Source organism: Erpetoichthys calabaricus, chromosome 4, assembly GCF_900747795.2.
Source record: "Erpetoichthys calabaricus chromosome 4, fErpCal1.3, whole genome shotgun sequence".
Taxonomy (NCBI): domain Eukaryota; kingdom Metazoa; phylum Chordata; class Cladistia; order Polypteriformes; family Polypteridae; genus Erpetoichthys; species Erpetoichthys calabaricus.
In genome coordinates, this window is record NC_041397.2 from 12,454,390 (window position 1) to 12,470,903 (window position 16,514).

At 41.7% G+C, this 16,514-nt stretch overlaps 1 protein-coding gene across 2 annotated transcripts in view; it reads left to right on the top strand.

Moving 5' to 3' along the window:
- The first annotated feature begins 3,235 nt into the window (after positions 1–3,235).
- arhgef7b (Rho guanine nucleotide exchange factor (GEF) 7b) overlaps positions 3,236–16,514 on the top strand; it is a 252,559-nt gene continuing 239,280 nt past the window's right edge. Inside the window, exon 1 of one of the 2 annotated variants that reach the window (XM_051926338.1) lies at positions 3,236–3,668. In XM_051926338.1, coding sequence (XP_051782298.1) covers positions 3,504–3,668 — 165 coding nt within the window. In that variant the 5' untranslated portion in view covers positions 3,236–3,503. The remainder of the gene's footprint in view (positions 3,669–16,514) is intronic. The other variant, XM_051926339.1, reaches the window with a different exon arrangement.

Genomic DNA, 16,514 nt, shown 5'->3' on the forward strand with positions numbered 1-16,514 from the left:
CCGGGAGGACCGGAGGAGGGCTTGTGCCTCCTACAGACCATGAGGGGGCGACCGTCCTGGTTGCTTTGGGGACCACGGGAACTGAGCTTGGAAGCTCAACCCTATAGGGCCCCGTGGTCACCGCCAGGGGGTGCCCCAGTGCCTGGAGAGCCCTGGTCCTCAACACTTCCGTCACACCCGGAAGTGCTGGGGGGAAGACAACCAGGGACACCCGGAAGCAGCCGGTACTTCCGCCACACTGGGGAGTGCCGGTGGAAGGTTATCGTGAGGCACCTGGAGAACATCCGGGTGATTATAAAAGGGGCTGCCTCCCTCCATTCGATGGATGGAGTTGGGAGTGTAGCAGGACAGAGCTCAGAGGAGAGGAGAGGAGGCGGACCTGAAAAGGCATTTGAGGAAGAAGGCACTTTTGGGGTGAAGTGGGTTGTGTGTGTTTCACTTTTGTAACTATCGTGTAAATAAACGTGTGTGGGTTGAAATCAACGATGTCTACCTGTCTGTGTCCGGCCTGTTTCCCACAATATAAACAATATAATGTGCAGTTAAAGTCTCAACAGCATTTCTGGAGCTTAGTAGAGCCAGATAACTATAAGAATCTTCACCAAGCAGCTCTGAAAATGTCTGCTTTGTTTGGATCTCCATACCTCTGTGAGTCTGACATGAATGTCATGAAATCAAAGTTCCGGACAAGACTGACAGATGAACTTTTAAATGGCTCCATAAGAGTGAACCTAAGTGGCTCCACTCCACCATACACCTGCCTCTCTTGTTGACTCCATGCAGTGCCAGTCATCTGAATAACTAAAAAACAACTGGACATGTGAATAAAGTGACACAGTGACATGGAACAAAATGACAAATGAAAAAGTCATATTTGTGGATTTGGAATTGCATTGGTTTGTTTTGACAGCATTCATGTTTTAATTCAAGTGTGAGATACACTAGAAAATGCATACAGACATACAAAATGCACTTGCAGGTGAACTAAATATTTTTTGTGATGTTTTAATGCAAAATGTGAGTTGTGGACACCAACATTTTGTAAATGTTCAGGCAAAACAAGCTTATTCAGTTTGTTTGGGTTGAAATCAGCTATGAGAATAAATGTTAGAAAACAGGAGTAGCTCTCGGCCATTTTCATTTTGTAAAAGTAGCTCTCAGGGGAAAAAAGGTTGGAGACCCCTGACTTTGAGTGTTTCAAGGTTGGTGATGTGGGTATGATGTCATATTTGATTTTTGATACTATAGTAGGGATCTAACCCCCTTATGGACATCCATCAGAGGGTGAAAATGACAAATGTCTAGGACAATCGAGAATATTTAGACTTTTAACAATTTAATCTGAAGCACACGTTTTAATATTTCAAATATCTGACTCAACTATTCTAGTTTATTATGTACAGTGGTGTGAAAAACTATTTGCCCCCTTCCTGATTTCTTATTCTTTTGCATGTTTGTCACACAAAATGTTTCTGATCATCAAACACATTTAACCATTAGTCAAATATAACACAAGTAAACACAAAATGCAGATTTTAAATGATGGTGTTTATTATTTAGGGAGAAAAAAAATCCAAACCTACATGGCCCTGTGTGAAAAAGTAATTGCCCCCTTGTTAAAAAATAACCTAACTGTGGTGTATCACACCTGAGTTCAATTTCCGTAGCCACCCCCAGGCCTGATTACTGCCACACCTGTTTCAATCAAGAAATCACTTAAATAGGAGCTGCCTGACACAGAGAAGTAGACCAAAAGCACCTCAAAAGCTAGACATCATGCCAAGATCCAAAGAAATTCAGGAACAAATGAGAACAGAAGTAATTGAGATCTATCAGTCTGGTAAAGGTTATAAAGCCATTTCTAAAGCTTTGGGACTCCAGCGAACCGCAGTGAGAGCCATTATCCACAAATGGCAAAAACATGGAACAGTGGTGAACCTTCCCAGGAGTGGCCGGCCGACCAAAATTACCCCAAGAGTGCAGAGACGACTCATCAGAGAGGTCACAAAAGACCCCAGGACAACGTCTAAAGAACTGCAGGCCTCACTTGCCTCAGTTAAGGTCAGTGTTCACGACTCCACCATAAGAAAGAGACTGGGCAAAAACGGCCTGCATGGCAGATTTCCAAGACGCAAACCACTGTTAAGCAAAAAGAACATTAGGGCTCGTCTCAATTTTGCTAAGAAACATCTCAATGATTGCCAAGACTTTTGGGAAAATACCTTGTGGACTGATGAGTCAAAAGTTGAACTTTTTGGAAGGCAAATGTCCCGTTACATCTGGCGTAAAAGGAACACAGCATTTCAGAAAAAGAACATCATACCAACAGTAAAATATGGTGGTGGTAGTGTGATGGTCTGGGGTTGTTTTGCTGCTTCAGGACCTGGAAGGCTTGCTGTGATAGATGGAACCATGAATTCTACTGTCTACCAAAAAATCCTGAAGGAGAATGTCCGGCCATCTGTTCGTCAACTCAAGCTGAAGCGATCTTGGGTGCTGCAACAGGACAATGATCCCAAAACACACCAGCAAATCCACCTCTGAATGGCTGAAGAAAAACAAAATGAAGACTTTGGAGTGGCCTAGTCAAAGTCCTGACCTGAATCCAATTGAGATGCTATGGCATGACCTTAAAAAGGCGGTTCATGCTAGAAAACCCTCAAATAAAGCTGAATTACAACAATTTTGCAAAGACGAGTGGGCCAAAATTCTTCCAGAGCGCTGTGAAAGACTCATTGCAAGTTATCGCAAACACTTGATTGCAGTTATTGCTGCTGCTAAGGGTGGCCCAACCAGTTATTAGGTTCAGGGGGCAATTACTTTTTCACACAGGGCCATGTAGGTTTGGATTTTTTTTTTCTCCCTAAATAATAAAAACCACCATTTACAAACTGCATTTTGTGTTTACTTGTGTTATATTTGACTAATGGTTAAATGTGTTTGATGATCAGAAACATTTTGTGTGACAAACATGCAAAAGAATAAGAAATCAGGAAGGGGGCAAATAGTTTTTCACACCACTGTACTTTTACCTCATGAAGTAAATCGTTACATTTCTTATGAACAACCCGAATTTGGGCGGCTTACGCTTTACCACAGCTGGCGGACGTATCCGGAGCCTGTGTATTAGTGGATCTCCTTCCGCTTCGGTCTCAGTCGGACCCTGTGCCGCAGCTGTCGCCGCCGCCGCCGTCGTGTCCCCCCGCGGATCAGTGACGTCACGTACCGGAAGCGCGCCGCAGGTTGTGCGGCTAATAGAGGAGGCGTTTGACAGCTCGCCAAAAGCCAGGGGAGAGCGAGCGAGAGACAGACAGACAAAAACGGGACCTACTGGATTGTCAAAGGCACGTCGGACATCTCCATGGAGAAGAAGGGATCACGTTCAGCCGCGATCCCGCTCCTCGCTCGAATGTAGACGAGAAATGCTTTAAAAGAAGCCGTTTACCCAAACCGTGCCCCCCTCCTTCCCTTCTTCCTTCGGATCTGCAGCGTGCGGAAAGGCCATGAATTCAGCGGAGCAAACCGTTACATGGCTCATCACTCTGGGGGTACTCGAGTCGCCGAAAAAGACCATTTCAGACCCCGAGGGATTCCTGCAGTCGTCTCTCAAGGATGGGGTGGTCTTGTGCAGGCTGCTGGAGCGGCTGCGCCCAGGCTCCGTGGACAAAGTAAGCTCTTCGCTGCTACTACTGCTGCTGCTTCTGCTTGTGTTGGGGATGGGGCACGCGGCGCACGTGCACACGCTGTCCGGCAAGCATCGCCTGTTTGTCCGGGCAGCGCGGCCGGCTGCCCGCCAGAGCGAGTGAGCGAGCGAGCAACGCATTTGAGCGGGAGGCGCGCGACGTGACAGCTGGGATGCGTGCAGGGAGACAAAGCCGCACACTGAGCGACAGGATGCCGCCAATTCAGCATTCAGTGGAAGAAGAAAAGGGAGAGCGAGCGTGCGAGCGAGCGGCGGTTACAGCACGCAGATAGAAAGAAGCAAACAGGTTTTTCGGTGTACTGGGTGCCACACACCCTGCGTAGACAGATGAGTGACTCAGTGACTTGTCAGAAATGAAGGAGTGGGGGGTTGGAGGGATTCCCGAATAAAATGAGAGAGAAAAAGCAGAGGAACTGATCATCTACGCTTTGAGACAGGCCGCGATTGACCGGCGTTGACTCTGGCGGATGTTAAACAGATCCGCCCGTTTTCTTCTGCACGATCTCCCTAAATTCAGTCGATCGTGCAAGCCTTTCTCAGTCGGCCTTCGTCTTAACGTCTGCAGCGCTGTTGTCTGCGAGCAACGAGCATAAATGGCAGTACCCGGTCAGGTGTAAGACCTGTAGTACTGGCAGGGGAAGGCGCTGCGGAGGTGCGGTTAGGAAAACATCCACCCATAGTCGGCTCATTCATAGAAACGGAGGGGATAATTAACAGGCCAAGACATTCACAGGACATGAATGCGTTCATACACTTTAAAAAAATAAATAAAAATAAAAGCTGCAAAGCTGATGAGGCTGTAACCTGCAGCGCAGGAAGACTTTGATTCATGGATAAGGTGCCTTTGTTGTCGAATTTGCATGTTCTTCCTATTTTTTAGGTAGGCAGCGTGGCAAGTTGGTTAAGGCTTTGGACTTCAGATCCCGACGTTGTGGTTTTATATCCCGCTGCAGACACAGTGTGACCATGAGCAAGTCACTTCACCTGTCTGTGCTACCACTGAGGAAAAAGAAAGTGTAGCTAATTCTCAAGTGTTATATGTCAGTCAGTCAGTGATTCTCCAACCAGCTATATCCTAACACAGGGTCATGGAGGTCTGCTGGAGCCAATCCCAGCCAACACAGTGCGCAAGGCAGGAACAAACCACGGGATGGGCGCCAGCCCACAGCAGGGCACACACATACACACCAAGTACACACTAGGGACAATTTTAGGGGACAATGTTATATGTCACCTTGGATAAAGTTGTCAGCCGGATGATAAGTAATGTTAATAATTAACGGCCGTTTTCAGTTCAATTACACGTTATTGTCCCAAGAGGATTGTCAGCAGGTTTTACAGGCATAACATTAAAAACACATCCATCAAACGTAAACATTGCAGTAATGAATAAAAAAGTCTGAATTAGCAAAAGCCGCACTAATTTGGAGCGTTCACAAGAAATGTAATGATTTACTTCATGAGGTAAAAGTACATACTAAATGAGAATAGTTGTGTCAGATATTTAAAATATTAAAATATGTGCTTCAGTTTAAAGGTTTGTAGTAGTAGGGTGTTGCACCGTGTTAGCCATTATGGATGCAGTGAGAAGTCAAGCAAAATGACACCTTTTATTGGCTAACTGAACCGATTACAATCTTGCAAGCTTTCGAGGCAACTCAGGCCCCTTCTTTTCTAACTTGCCTGAAGAATAGGCCCCCGTGGCCTCGAAAGCTTGCAGATTGTAATCGGTTCAGATAGCTAATAAAAGGTGTCATTTTGCTCGACTTCTCACAGAAATGAAATGTTTAAAACTCTAAATATTCTCAATTGTGATAAGAGATTGTCATCTATCACCCTCTGATAGGTCCATACAGCGCTAGATCACTAGTAAAGGATCAAAAATAACAATCATATTCTTAATCACTGACCTTGAAATAGTTTAAAACACTACCACACATGTTTATGTTTGAAATTTGTCATTTTTAACCTTCTGGGAGTGGGTCTTGGAGGGCTTGGAACACCGAGAAAGAATCAACTATTAAAAACCATTATCAGCCACCTCAAAGTAGCATCAAATGACACTTCACATGCTTATATTACCGATCCCCGTTGTTTTCTGTTTTGTTATACCACTTGTATACCATTAGAGGGATTAGTTGATGTGGCATGCACAACTTCCAAGTTCACCTGATCATTTTATGCTGAGGATACCTATTAGTTTTTTTCTTTATCATAAGGGTGTAACTTCCTACACAAAATATGGTCCAAAAAGGTATAACAACTGAGCTTTTTTTTTTAGGTTGTGAGGGCCATAAATAAGGGGAAACAGCAAAAAGCTTGAAATTTTGCATAACTAGACATCAAGACAAATCAAACGGTATATCATGTGTAGGATTTTTCTCATACCAGTGTGTCAGGAGATGCTGGACCAAAAAACAAACTGAAGCAATTTCAAAACATTCAGAAGTAATTCTTCTGAACATCGTAAAAGGAGACATGCTTCATAGGTGATAAAGCTGCAGACCTACAGCACACAAACCCAACTTCATTCCTGCACACTCTTCCTATTTTTAGGCAGGCAGCGTGTCATAGTGGTTAAGGCTTTGGACTTCAAACCCTGGGGTTAGCATGCCACTTAACCCACCTCTGTGTTCCAACTGGAACACACCAAAAGAAATATAACCAACTGTATGTCAAATGTTGTAAATCGCCTTTGATAAAGGCATCGGCCTTATAAGAATAGTGCATGACATTATGGGTGATTTGGGGATGTCAATGTAATAGCCTGCCTGGCTATGTGTCATTCATCTAGCAGCTGGGATATCCTTTGGCATCCACAAACATTATGTATTGGGGAAAAATGATGTTCAGAAAGCAAATGTGTGGATTTTTGAAAGCCACAATTACAAAAAGGTATAATTTACACAATTCTCATTTTGTTTCCTTTCCCAGTTTTGGATTCTAGGTATGATATTTGCACATAGTCAAGTCAAGTTGGGGAGCATGCACTGGTACAGTGCATTGACGCACCCACTACACAACGAAACAACTTGGGATCCCGGTTTGCAACCCCCCAGGCAGACACGTGGTCCAGTCCCACCCTCTGGAAATGACCCTCTACCTGCCACAGCCAGATGTTACATGGGCGACCCCTTGGCCTGGTCCAGCCACTCGGGTCCCCAACAATGAGGATCTTATGAGCTGGATCACCCTCAGGGAAACTCGTCACATGGCCGTAGTGCCGTAACTGACAGCCCCTCACAATGCTGGTAATGTGTCTCATTCGGGACTCCATGAGCAACCGCTCATTCGACACAAAGTCAAACCAACGGTACGCAAGGATTTTCCGGAGAGACACAGTACCAAAGGAGCCCAGTCTTCATCTCAGGTCACTGGATAGCGTCCATGTCTCGCAACCATATAGCAAGACAGGAAGCACCAAGACTCTAAAGACTTGGACCTTTGTCCTTTTGCACATAGCGTCATACAGTTATCCTTATTGTTTTATCTAGTGTCGCTTGGTAAACTGATACAAGAAAAAAAGCTTATCTTACTGGAAACAATGACATTTGATGGGTCACCCTCCCCATTCAAGCTTTTGCAGAGATTTTTAGACATATCAATGGCAGGAGATTCCAATTATTGAGGTTCTCCCTTGATTATTTATACATAAAGGAGCTCTTAGTATGTAGAAATGGTTGTGGTCATTGAAGATTATATTTAGCGTCTGATGTTGACACTGAAAGTACAAAACAAGATGAAAACTAGAGAACTGGGTAGTGACCTAAGAAACTAGATCATAGATACAAGAGTAGAAACTGATCTTCCTTTGCAGGGTGTCTGGACTCAGCCTTAGAGATAAAGTGAGGTGCACAGACGATTGGGAGGAGCACAAAATAGAGCTGTTGTACCTCCATGTGGAAAGGAATTAGTTGAGGTGGTTTGAGCGTTAAAATGCCCCCTGGACATCTCACTTCGGAGGTGGTTCAGGCATATCCAACCCAGAATAGACCATCGAGGTACACCTAGCACACGCTGGAGAGATTATATCTCCCAGTTGGCCTGGGAACACCTTGGTATCTATCTAGAGGAGATGGAATGGAAATGGGATGTCCATGCATCTCTACTTAGGCTGCTGCCCCTGGGACCTGGACCAGATAAACTTTAGAAGATGGATGTATAGGTGGAAATTAAAGCAAATGCTGATTAGAACCAAGGGTCAACAACTGGACATTCCAAAATCAACAGCACGAAATATTTTGAAATAAAAGAAACCACTGGAGGTGTAGGTAATGTCAAAGAAGCAGGCCATCCTAGGAAGGCCATAGCAGCTGATGACAGTAGTATTGTTAAGAGCTTTGAAACAAAAAATATAAAAATAAATTTAAAAAATAACATCCAAAGAAATAAAACAGTTTACAGTGTGCAGGGTTGAAAGTGTTATTAAAGAGCATAACCTGCACTATAAGATGGAAACCACTCATCAACATCAAGAACAGAAAAGCCCATCTGGAATTCACAAAGATGAGTCAGAAGGTTTCTGAACCAAAGTTTTATGGGCAGATGAGGTAAAGATTAAACTTTAACTGAGTGATAGGAAGGGAAATGGGTGGAGAAAGAGAGGGGACTGCAAGTGACACTAAGCATAACAGTTCAGCCAATGAAGTTCCAAGGAGTTCATCAGAAAGAAAAACAGTGGAAAGTTATAGACTGGCCAAGTCAGTGTTCTGATTTAAACCAAATTGAGAATAAATGTAGGAGGAAACTAAAGTCAGCAAAGCACCAGAATAAGCAGCAACTGAAAGTAACTGTCGTAAGAGCTTGGCAGAGCAGCCAAGTTAAGTTGGCCCAGGTTCTGGTGATATCAAAGGTCCATGACTTGGGACAGTGATTGTGTGTAAGGGTTATGTGACCAAATACTAACTTTAACCAACTTTATTTTGCTTTAGATTTATTTGTCTCAGGTGGAACTGGGGCACTAAACGCCACAAATGTTTTTTCCAGTAAATAAAATCTGTACCTTAGTCTCATATTCAGAGTTGCAGTGGTAGTGCTGCTGCTTCTCAGTAAGGAGACCAGGGTTCATGTCCCGGGTTCTCCCCCTGTCTGCGTGGGTTTCCTTCAGGTCCTCCAGTTTCCTCCCACAGTCCAAAGACTTGCAGGTTAGATGAATTGGGGACACTAAATTGGCATTTGATTGTGTGTGTGTGTGTTTGCCCTGTGATGGACTGATGTCCTGTCTAGGGTTTACTCCTGCCTTGCACCCTATGCTAGCTGAGACAGGCTTCAAACAACCCCCAAACGACCATGGTCTGGATTAGGCAGGTTATCAAATACATGTGTAATAAGTTTATATGTTTAATATGTTACTGTGCTCTGTACAAAAAATATATTATAAATCTGCTTCTCACATGTACAGTTAACAAATAGCCAAATTTAGCACACAGAGGCTCATCATTTAGAACTGTTAGGCAAGCATTTGAAGACAAGACAAGTTAAGAACAACTGCAAATGGGCAACATGCACTATTTCTGTGTGTTAGAGTCAGCATGAAATTGTATCATCACTTTGCCTTGTTTGGAATTGTATTATTCACCTAAGTGGAGAAAGGGTATATAAAGCCTTGGAACATTGCCCGGCTCACCTTTGAAGCCAACAGATGGATAGAAAACGACATCCGATCTGGAAAATCCTTCAAGTGCAGCAACGAAAATGGCAGACTGTATACATTGAGCTCCCACTTCGGTGATAGTCTTGTCATGTCTTTCTCGTCTGCTATGCCACATAATATCGTCATTAAAGAAAGTTAAGTTACTTCTCCTATGTGATTTCTTACCGCTGTATCACTAAGGGAGGGGTATCGTCTTTTATTATTATATCTATATAGTTTCTGGTTATGTAACATGCCACAATTATAGAAGAACTTATTCCAACCAGGGAGCTAGGCCCCCTGCTGGATAGAACATGACATAACAACGACAACATTTATTTCTATAGCACATTTTCATACAAATAATGTAGCTCAAAGTGCTTTACATGATGAAGAATGAGAAAAAAGACAACGTAAGAGTTAAAATAAGAGAACACTAATTAACATAGAATAAAAGTAAGGTCCGATGGCCAGGGAGGACAGAAAAAACAAAAATAACTCCTGGCTGGAGAAAAAAATAAAATCTAGGCATTCTACCTAACATAAATGATCAAATAAAAATGACAAATAACAAAAATGAGCAACATTACCTAAATGTCCCATCATGCTTTTTACTTTAGAGTGCAACAAACTCTGCACCAACAGGGCCTTGGCTGGGATTTGAACCCACAGCTGTGAAGAAAAAAACTGCTCTGACCACTGTACTAGTTTTTTATTAACTATTACTCTTTATTTTATTAAGTATAAACAACATGTGCCATCTTATTTTGGACAGAGCAAATGGGACTACAATCCAGTATGACACTGAATTTAATAAAGAAAATGTTAAGACTGAAATACAAGCACAAACATGTAGAAACGCAGGTTTACTGTATAATTGTTTTAACCAACTGCCCTTTCCAGTTAGGCAATGGAATGTTAAGAGAATATGACAGGAATAAATAGGGAGTCGAAAACACAGACTGTACCAACAACTTTTTGCTTGTTCTGCCCTCTTTCTATCCGTGCCTTAATCACACTGCCACTTTCCTTGCCACCACCTAATACCAGGAAGAGAGAGTATTGTGCCACATAAATTATGAGATCACTTGCACTTGCAGCAGAGTAAAGCAGGTTTACAGTTGTTTGTATCGAAAAAGACATGAATTACAATAGCTTTATTAACTTTATTCACAGAAATGAATGTTACAGTGAACTTACTGTAGATATAATATTGTAGGTACTCAAATTGCCAGCATTCATTATTTACACATTCTTGCAGTCTACTTGCGACACTCAAGCACCCTTTGGCACAGAGTACTTTATTGTCAATTTCTTGACATGCTTCTCTTATGGAGAGAATCGTACCATCCACAGTATGTGTTTTTTTATGGAAAGACTTTATCTTTCACCACACCCAAAAAGAAAAAGTCCATTGGGGTGAAGTCTGGTGATCGTGGTGGCCATTCCACTGGCCCTCGTTGACCTCACCACCTGTTGGGTAATTGTTCATCAAGAAAGTTGCTCACTGTTATGGCATAGTGTGGAGGAGCACTGTATTTTTGAAAGAAGTCGTCATTATGATGCTCTCTCTGGAACTGTGGTAAAACGGGGTCATTCACAATGTTAAGATACAGGTCATGTGTAACAGGTGTATGGGAGGAAAAAACCGGTCCAAGTACCCTTTTACACGAAAAGACCCACCCAAACTGTAATCCCTTGCTGATTCAATTGTTCTTCTACCATTAAATGGGGATTTTCTGTTGAATAGTAGAGAAGCTGTTCCAATTTACAGTACCTGAAAGTTTAAATTGAGCTTTGTTGGACCACATAATTTTATCAATGATGCCATTGCCTCTCGTCTTTCTTCATTTAGAACCACTTCGCATAATTGTTAAACGCCAATCCGGATCATCATTTAATAACTTATAAATCAATCTTGGCAGAAAAACCTCATTGTTACTTCTCAGCAGTGACTGGAAACGGAAAACAATCAACCATCTTATCTGGTTTATTGTTGTGTGTCAATGAGATCAAAATTAATTTTTGGTAACTGCCATCAGTAAAGCACACACACAATACATAACAGGTTCCACAATATACATTTCACAACAATGTTAAGTAATTGATGTGGTACACTGAAAAAAACATTATTTGGCAGATTAATTTTGTTGGAAATAAATCTACCGTATATACTCAAATATAAGCCGAGTTTTTCAGCACCCAAAATGTGCTGAAAAATGTCACCCTCGGCTTATATTAGAGTCAGGTCCCGCTGCGAGCGAGAGAGAGAGAGACACACACACACATACGCGCGCTGCACGAGAGAGACACACACGCTGAGCAAGACAGACACACACATGCACGCCGTGCGCACATGAGAGAGTGAGAGAGAGAGAGACAGAGAGGGCTGGCTGGCTGCATAAGGCAGAGAAGGCAGTTAAAGAATGTACCCGGCTTGTTTTTAAAGATTTAAATTAATGTATGGTAATTTTATTGGTATTTATTTTGATTATTGAAACTTACCAGTAGCTGCTGCATTTCCCACCCTAGGCTTATACTCGAGTCAATAAGTTTTTCCAGTTTTTGTAGGTAAAATTAGGTACCCCGGCTTATATTCGGGTCGGCTTACAGTGGTGTGAAAAAGTATTTGCCCCCTTCCTGATTTCTTATTCTTTTGCATGTTTGTCACACAAAATGTTTCTGATCATCAAACACATTTAACCATTAGTCAAATATAACACAAGTAAACACAAAATGCAGTTTTTCAATGATGGTGTTTATTATTTAGGGAGAAAAAAAATCCAAACCTACATGCCCTGTGTGAAAAAGTAATTGCCCCCTTGTTAAAAAATAACCTAACTGTGGTGTATCACACCTGAGTTCAATTTCCGTAGCCACCCCCAGGCCTGATTACTGCCACACCTGTTTCAATCAAGAAATCACTTAAATAGGAGCTGCCTGACACAGAGAAGTAGACCAAAAGCACCTCAAAAGCTAGACATCATGCCAAGATCCAAAGAAATTCAGGAAAAAATGAGAACAGAAGTAATTGAGATCTATCAGTCTGGTAAAGGTTATAAAGCCATTTCTAAAGCTTTGGGACTCCAGCGAACCACAGTGAGAGCCATTATCCACAAATGGCAAAAACATGGAACAGTGGTGAACCTTCCCAGGAGTGGCCGGCCGACCAAAATTACCCCAAGAGCGCAGAGACGACTCATCAGAGAGGTCACAAAAGACCCCAGGACAACGTCTAAAGAACTGCAGGCCTCACTTGCCTCAATTAAGGTCAGTGTTCACGACTCCACCATAAGAAAGAGACTGGGCAAAAACGGCCTGTATGGCAGATTTCCAAGACGCAAACCACTGTTAAGCAAAAAGAACATTAGGGCTCATCTCAATTTTGCTAAGAAACATCTCAGTGATTGCCAAGACTTTTGGGAAAATACCTTGTGGACTGATGAGTCAAAAGTTGAACTTTTTGGAAGGCAAATGTCCCGTTACATCTGGCGTAAAAGGAACACAGCATTTCAGAAAAAGAACATCATACCAACAGTAAAATATGGTGGTGGTAGTGTGATGGTCTGGGGTTGTTTTGCTGCTTCAGGACCTGGAAGGCTTGCTGTGATAGATGGAACCATGAATTCTACTGTCTACCAAAAAATCCTGAAGGAGAATGTCCGGCCATCTGTTCGTCAACTCAAGCTGAAGCGATCTTGGGTGCTGCAACAGGACAATGACCCAAAACACACCAGCAAATCCACCTCTGAATGGCTGAAGAAAAACAAAATGAAGACTTTGGAGTGGCCTAGTCAAAGTCCTGACCTGAATCCAATTGAGATGCTATGGCATGACCTTAAAAAGGCGGTTCATGCTAGAAAACCCTCAAATAAAGCTGAATTACAACAATTTTGCAAAGATGAGTGGGCCAAAATTCCTCCAGAGCGCTGTAACAGACTCATTGCAAGTTATCGCAAACGCTTGATTGCAGTTATTGCTGCTAAGGGTGGCCCAACCACTTATTAGGTTCAGGGGGCAATTACTTTTTCACACAGGGCCATGTAGGTTTGGATTTTTTTTTCCTCCCTAAATAATAAAAACCACCATTTACAAACTGCATTTTGTGTTTACTTGTGTTATATTTGACTAATGGTTAAATGTGTTTGATGATCAGAAACATTTTGTGTGACAAACATGCAATAGATAAGAAATCAGGAAGGGGGCAAATAGTTTTTCACACCACTGTATACTCGAGTATATATGGTATTTATTTTATGGGCCCACTCTGTCCATTACAAAAAATTGTGATGGCCACAGCCTAACCCAGCAGATTGCACAAAAGTGAGGAAGAAATCTTGGACAGGACATGACAATATCAAAGGACACACATCTGTAGTCTCCAATTGAATTATTAACAACAATTTAGAATGTGAACGAGACCCAGGAAGGCTTTGGGTGGTCTGTGTGACATGGGGATAAATCTCAACTTCTACATAATAACCAGACCTTTTTTGAAACCTAGGGCCAGGGAGCTGTAAGACAGCAGAGTTAACTACTGCATCACCATGTCACCCTCTATTAATGTAACCTTTCTCCATAGCTATTCTCATTTTTATTTGGGGGGTTGCTATTTTTGGACTATAGCATTAGAGGTTTCAGCAAGATATTCATGGCTGGGAACCAAAACCCATCAGACAAATCTTTCTAACACCCTCTGTTTTATATATATTTTGCCAGATTCAATCTATTGATAACAGCATTTTCCGGCCATATGCAAGAGTAATGTAAAGGCGTTAGATTGTGTTTCTTTATATCTAGCACAATAGTTTAATATCCTCAAAGACACCCATAGTGTAAGTCCGAGTGTAGATTTCTTACAGGGAAAAAAATGTAATGGAAAATCATAAATAAAGTAACAGTACGTAATTCATTAGAGGGGTGGGTCTGCTTGCGCTAAAGTTTAAAAATGGTTCCCCAGACTCACTATCTGATATTGAGATGCAGATTTCAAGTTGACAGGTCAGCTATTAGCTAAACAAACAAGCTAAAGACTGAATGATCTATTCTCATTTGTCAAATTTCTTATGTCATACAGTACATCTTTACAAATAATTTGCATTTATACAAATCAACTTACCAAATATACTAGTACAATTCTTTCTATAGTTCCATAGAGTGAGTAAAAGCAAAGCATGTTATTGCACAGGCTCACAAGAGTTTGTGGTAGGGACTTAAACCAGCAGCCTTGTGCTGTAAAGTTAACAACTCACACAAAAGACGGTCATACTGCTTTTCTTTAATGTCCTCTTATAAAGAAAACCATACCAAAACATACTGCACAACAGTACATCTGTTTGCACGTTTCTGCGGTACAAAGACCTGAGAATAACGGAGTCCGTGATAGGCACAATGCATCACTGATTGAGACTGAATTGGTGATACTGTACTTTACAGTTTAACATGTTAGCCACTAGGGGGCTACAGTGCATGCCTGTATATTTTAAAACACAGCAGTGTAAATCTTACTGATAGAAAGCTTGAATGGTATGCTACTGTAAACACATTTAATGAAATTTGACTTTTACTGGAAGTCAAGCCAGTTAAAAACTGTATTGTTCTTGAAATGCAACCCAAGAAAGTGATGGGCATTTGTGTGAATAAATGAGTATCAGAATCAGAATATCTTTTTTGTCATTGTAACAAATACAACGAAATTAGGTGCAGTCCCTGTGGTGTCAAAATATAAATAAAATATAATTAAAAAAGGATAAAGGATAAGAAGAAATAAGGTAGAACACAAACATTCAACATAAGAACTTATTTGCACATGAATACTATTGCACATAATGTCATCTATTGCACTGCTGCACTGGAGGTATAATAGGGAGTAATAGGCTATTGTACCATGTTAGCCATTACGGATATAATGGGAAGTCAAGCAGAATGACACTTTTAGCCAATAAAAGTTGTCATTTTGCTTGACTTCTCATTTGTATGAATACATGATTTATAAGAAAACAGAACCTATATAAGCCTTCAGTATTTAACTGGCAAATACCACAAAAGAAGTGATACAAAACTGAAAATTACAAAGCTTTGTTAAATGTGACAAATTAATTTGGCAACGAAGAAATCTGCCATTAGGGATGGCCCATGTAGCCCCAAAAAGGAGATCACCTATCCTGTTCATTTTCCAAATACGTTTTTTCCATTACAGAACTGCATGGAGCCATAGTGTAAAGTCGATGTCATATTGCACTATCTATTCAGAGGTGATGTCAGATTTGACGACTGCAGTTCCTGATGTTGTTGCTAGAGTATGTCAATTTTCACAACTAGAAATTGTAGGGTATGTCAAATCAGACATCTGTTTAATGACTTTGCGGCACAGTTTCACATTTCCAAATGAATCACAAGGTTGCCCCTTTTTCTGACAGCCAATAATGTGCTGCATGAATGCTTTACAGGTATTGTCAGTCCAGCCACAATCGCTGCCTTTGTTTTTCCATTCAGTCATAGTACGTAAAACACGTGACATCAGAAACATGAGCCTCTCTTCTGTTTGTGAAGTCCAGAAACACCAGACTTATTATTCCTCATCCCTGCATTATAAGCATTGTACTTCCAGCTAAATGCTTGATGGCTCTTAGACCACATAGAGTACAACTAGCCCACTCCTAGGACTTGAGGCGAAATCAAATAGCTTTTGTCAGAAGCAGCCGCACTGTTATTTTGTGTAGTCAGACATATCCAGTGACTCAGTCATGTGAGTGTCAGGCCAGTCCAAAATACTCGCCTGGACAAAATACAAGGCTAACAGTAAAAGGAGCAGCTCCGGCTCACTAAGATCATGTAAACAAAGTCTTTCATTGAAAATTGCTGAAAAACTTATGTAACGTGACATGGCTTTATCTAGCCAGCACACTGTTTAAGGTAAGAACTAACAGTAGATGGAACGTCAGCCCATTGCAGGGCACACTCACATGTAACCTCTCTAAACTATACTGGGATAATTTAAAGTTGTTACCTATTACCTAACCCAACTGAGTCTTTGAGATACAGGACAAAAACCAAACCACACACCCAGAAGATACCCACAGGCATGGTGGTCAGACTTGGAAGTGAATTTTGGTCCCCAGAACTGAAAAGCACTTGTACAAAACAATATACTATAAAATTGGAACTATTCAGTGTTTC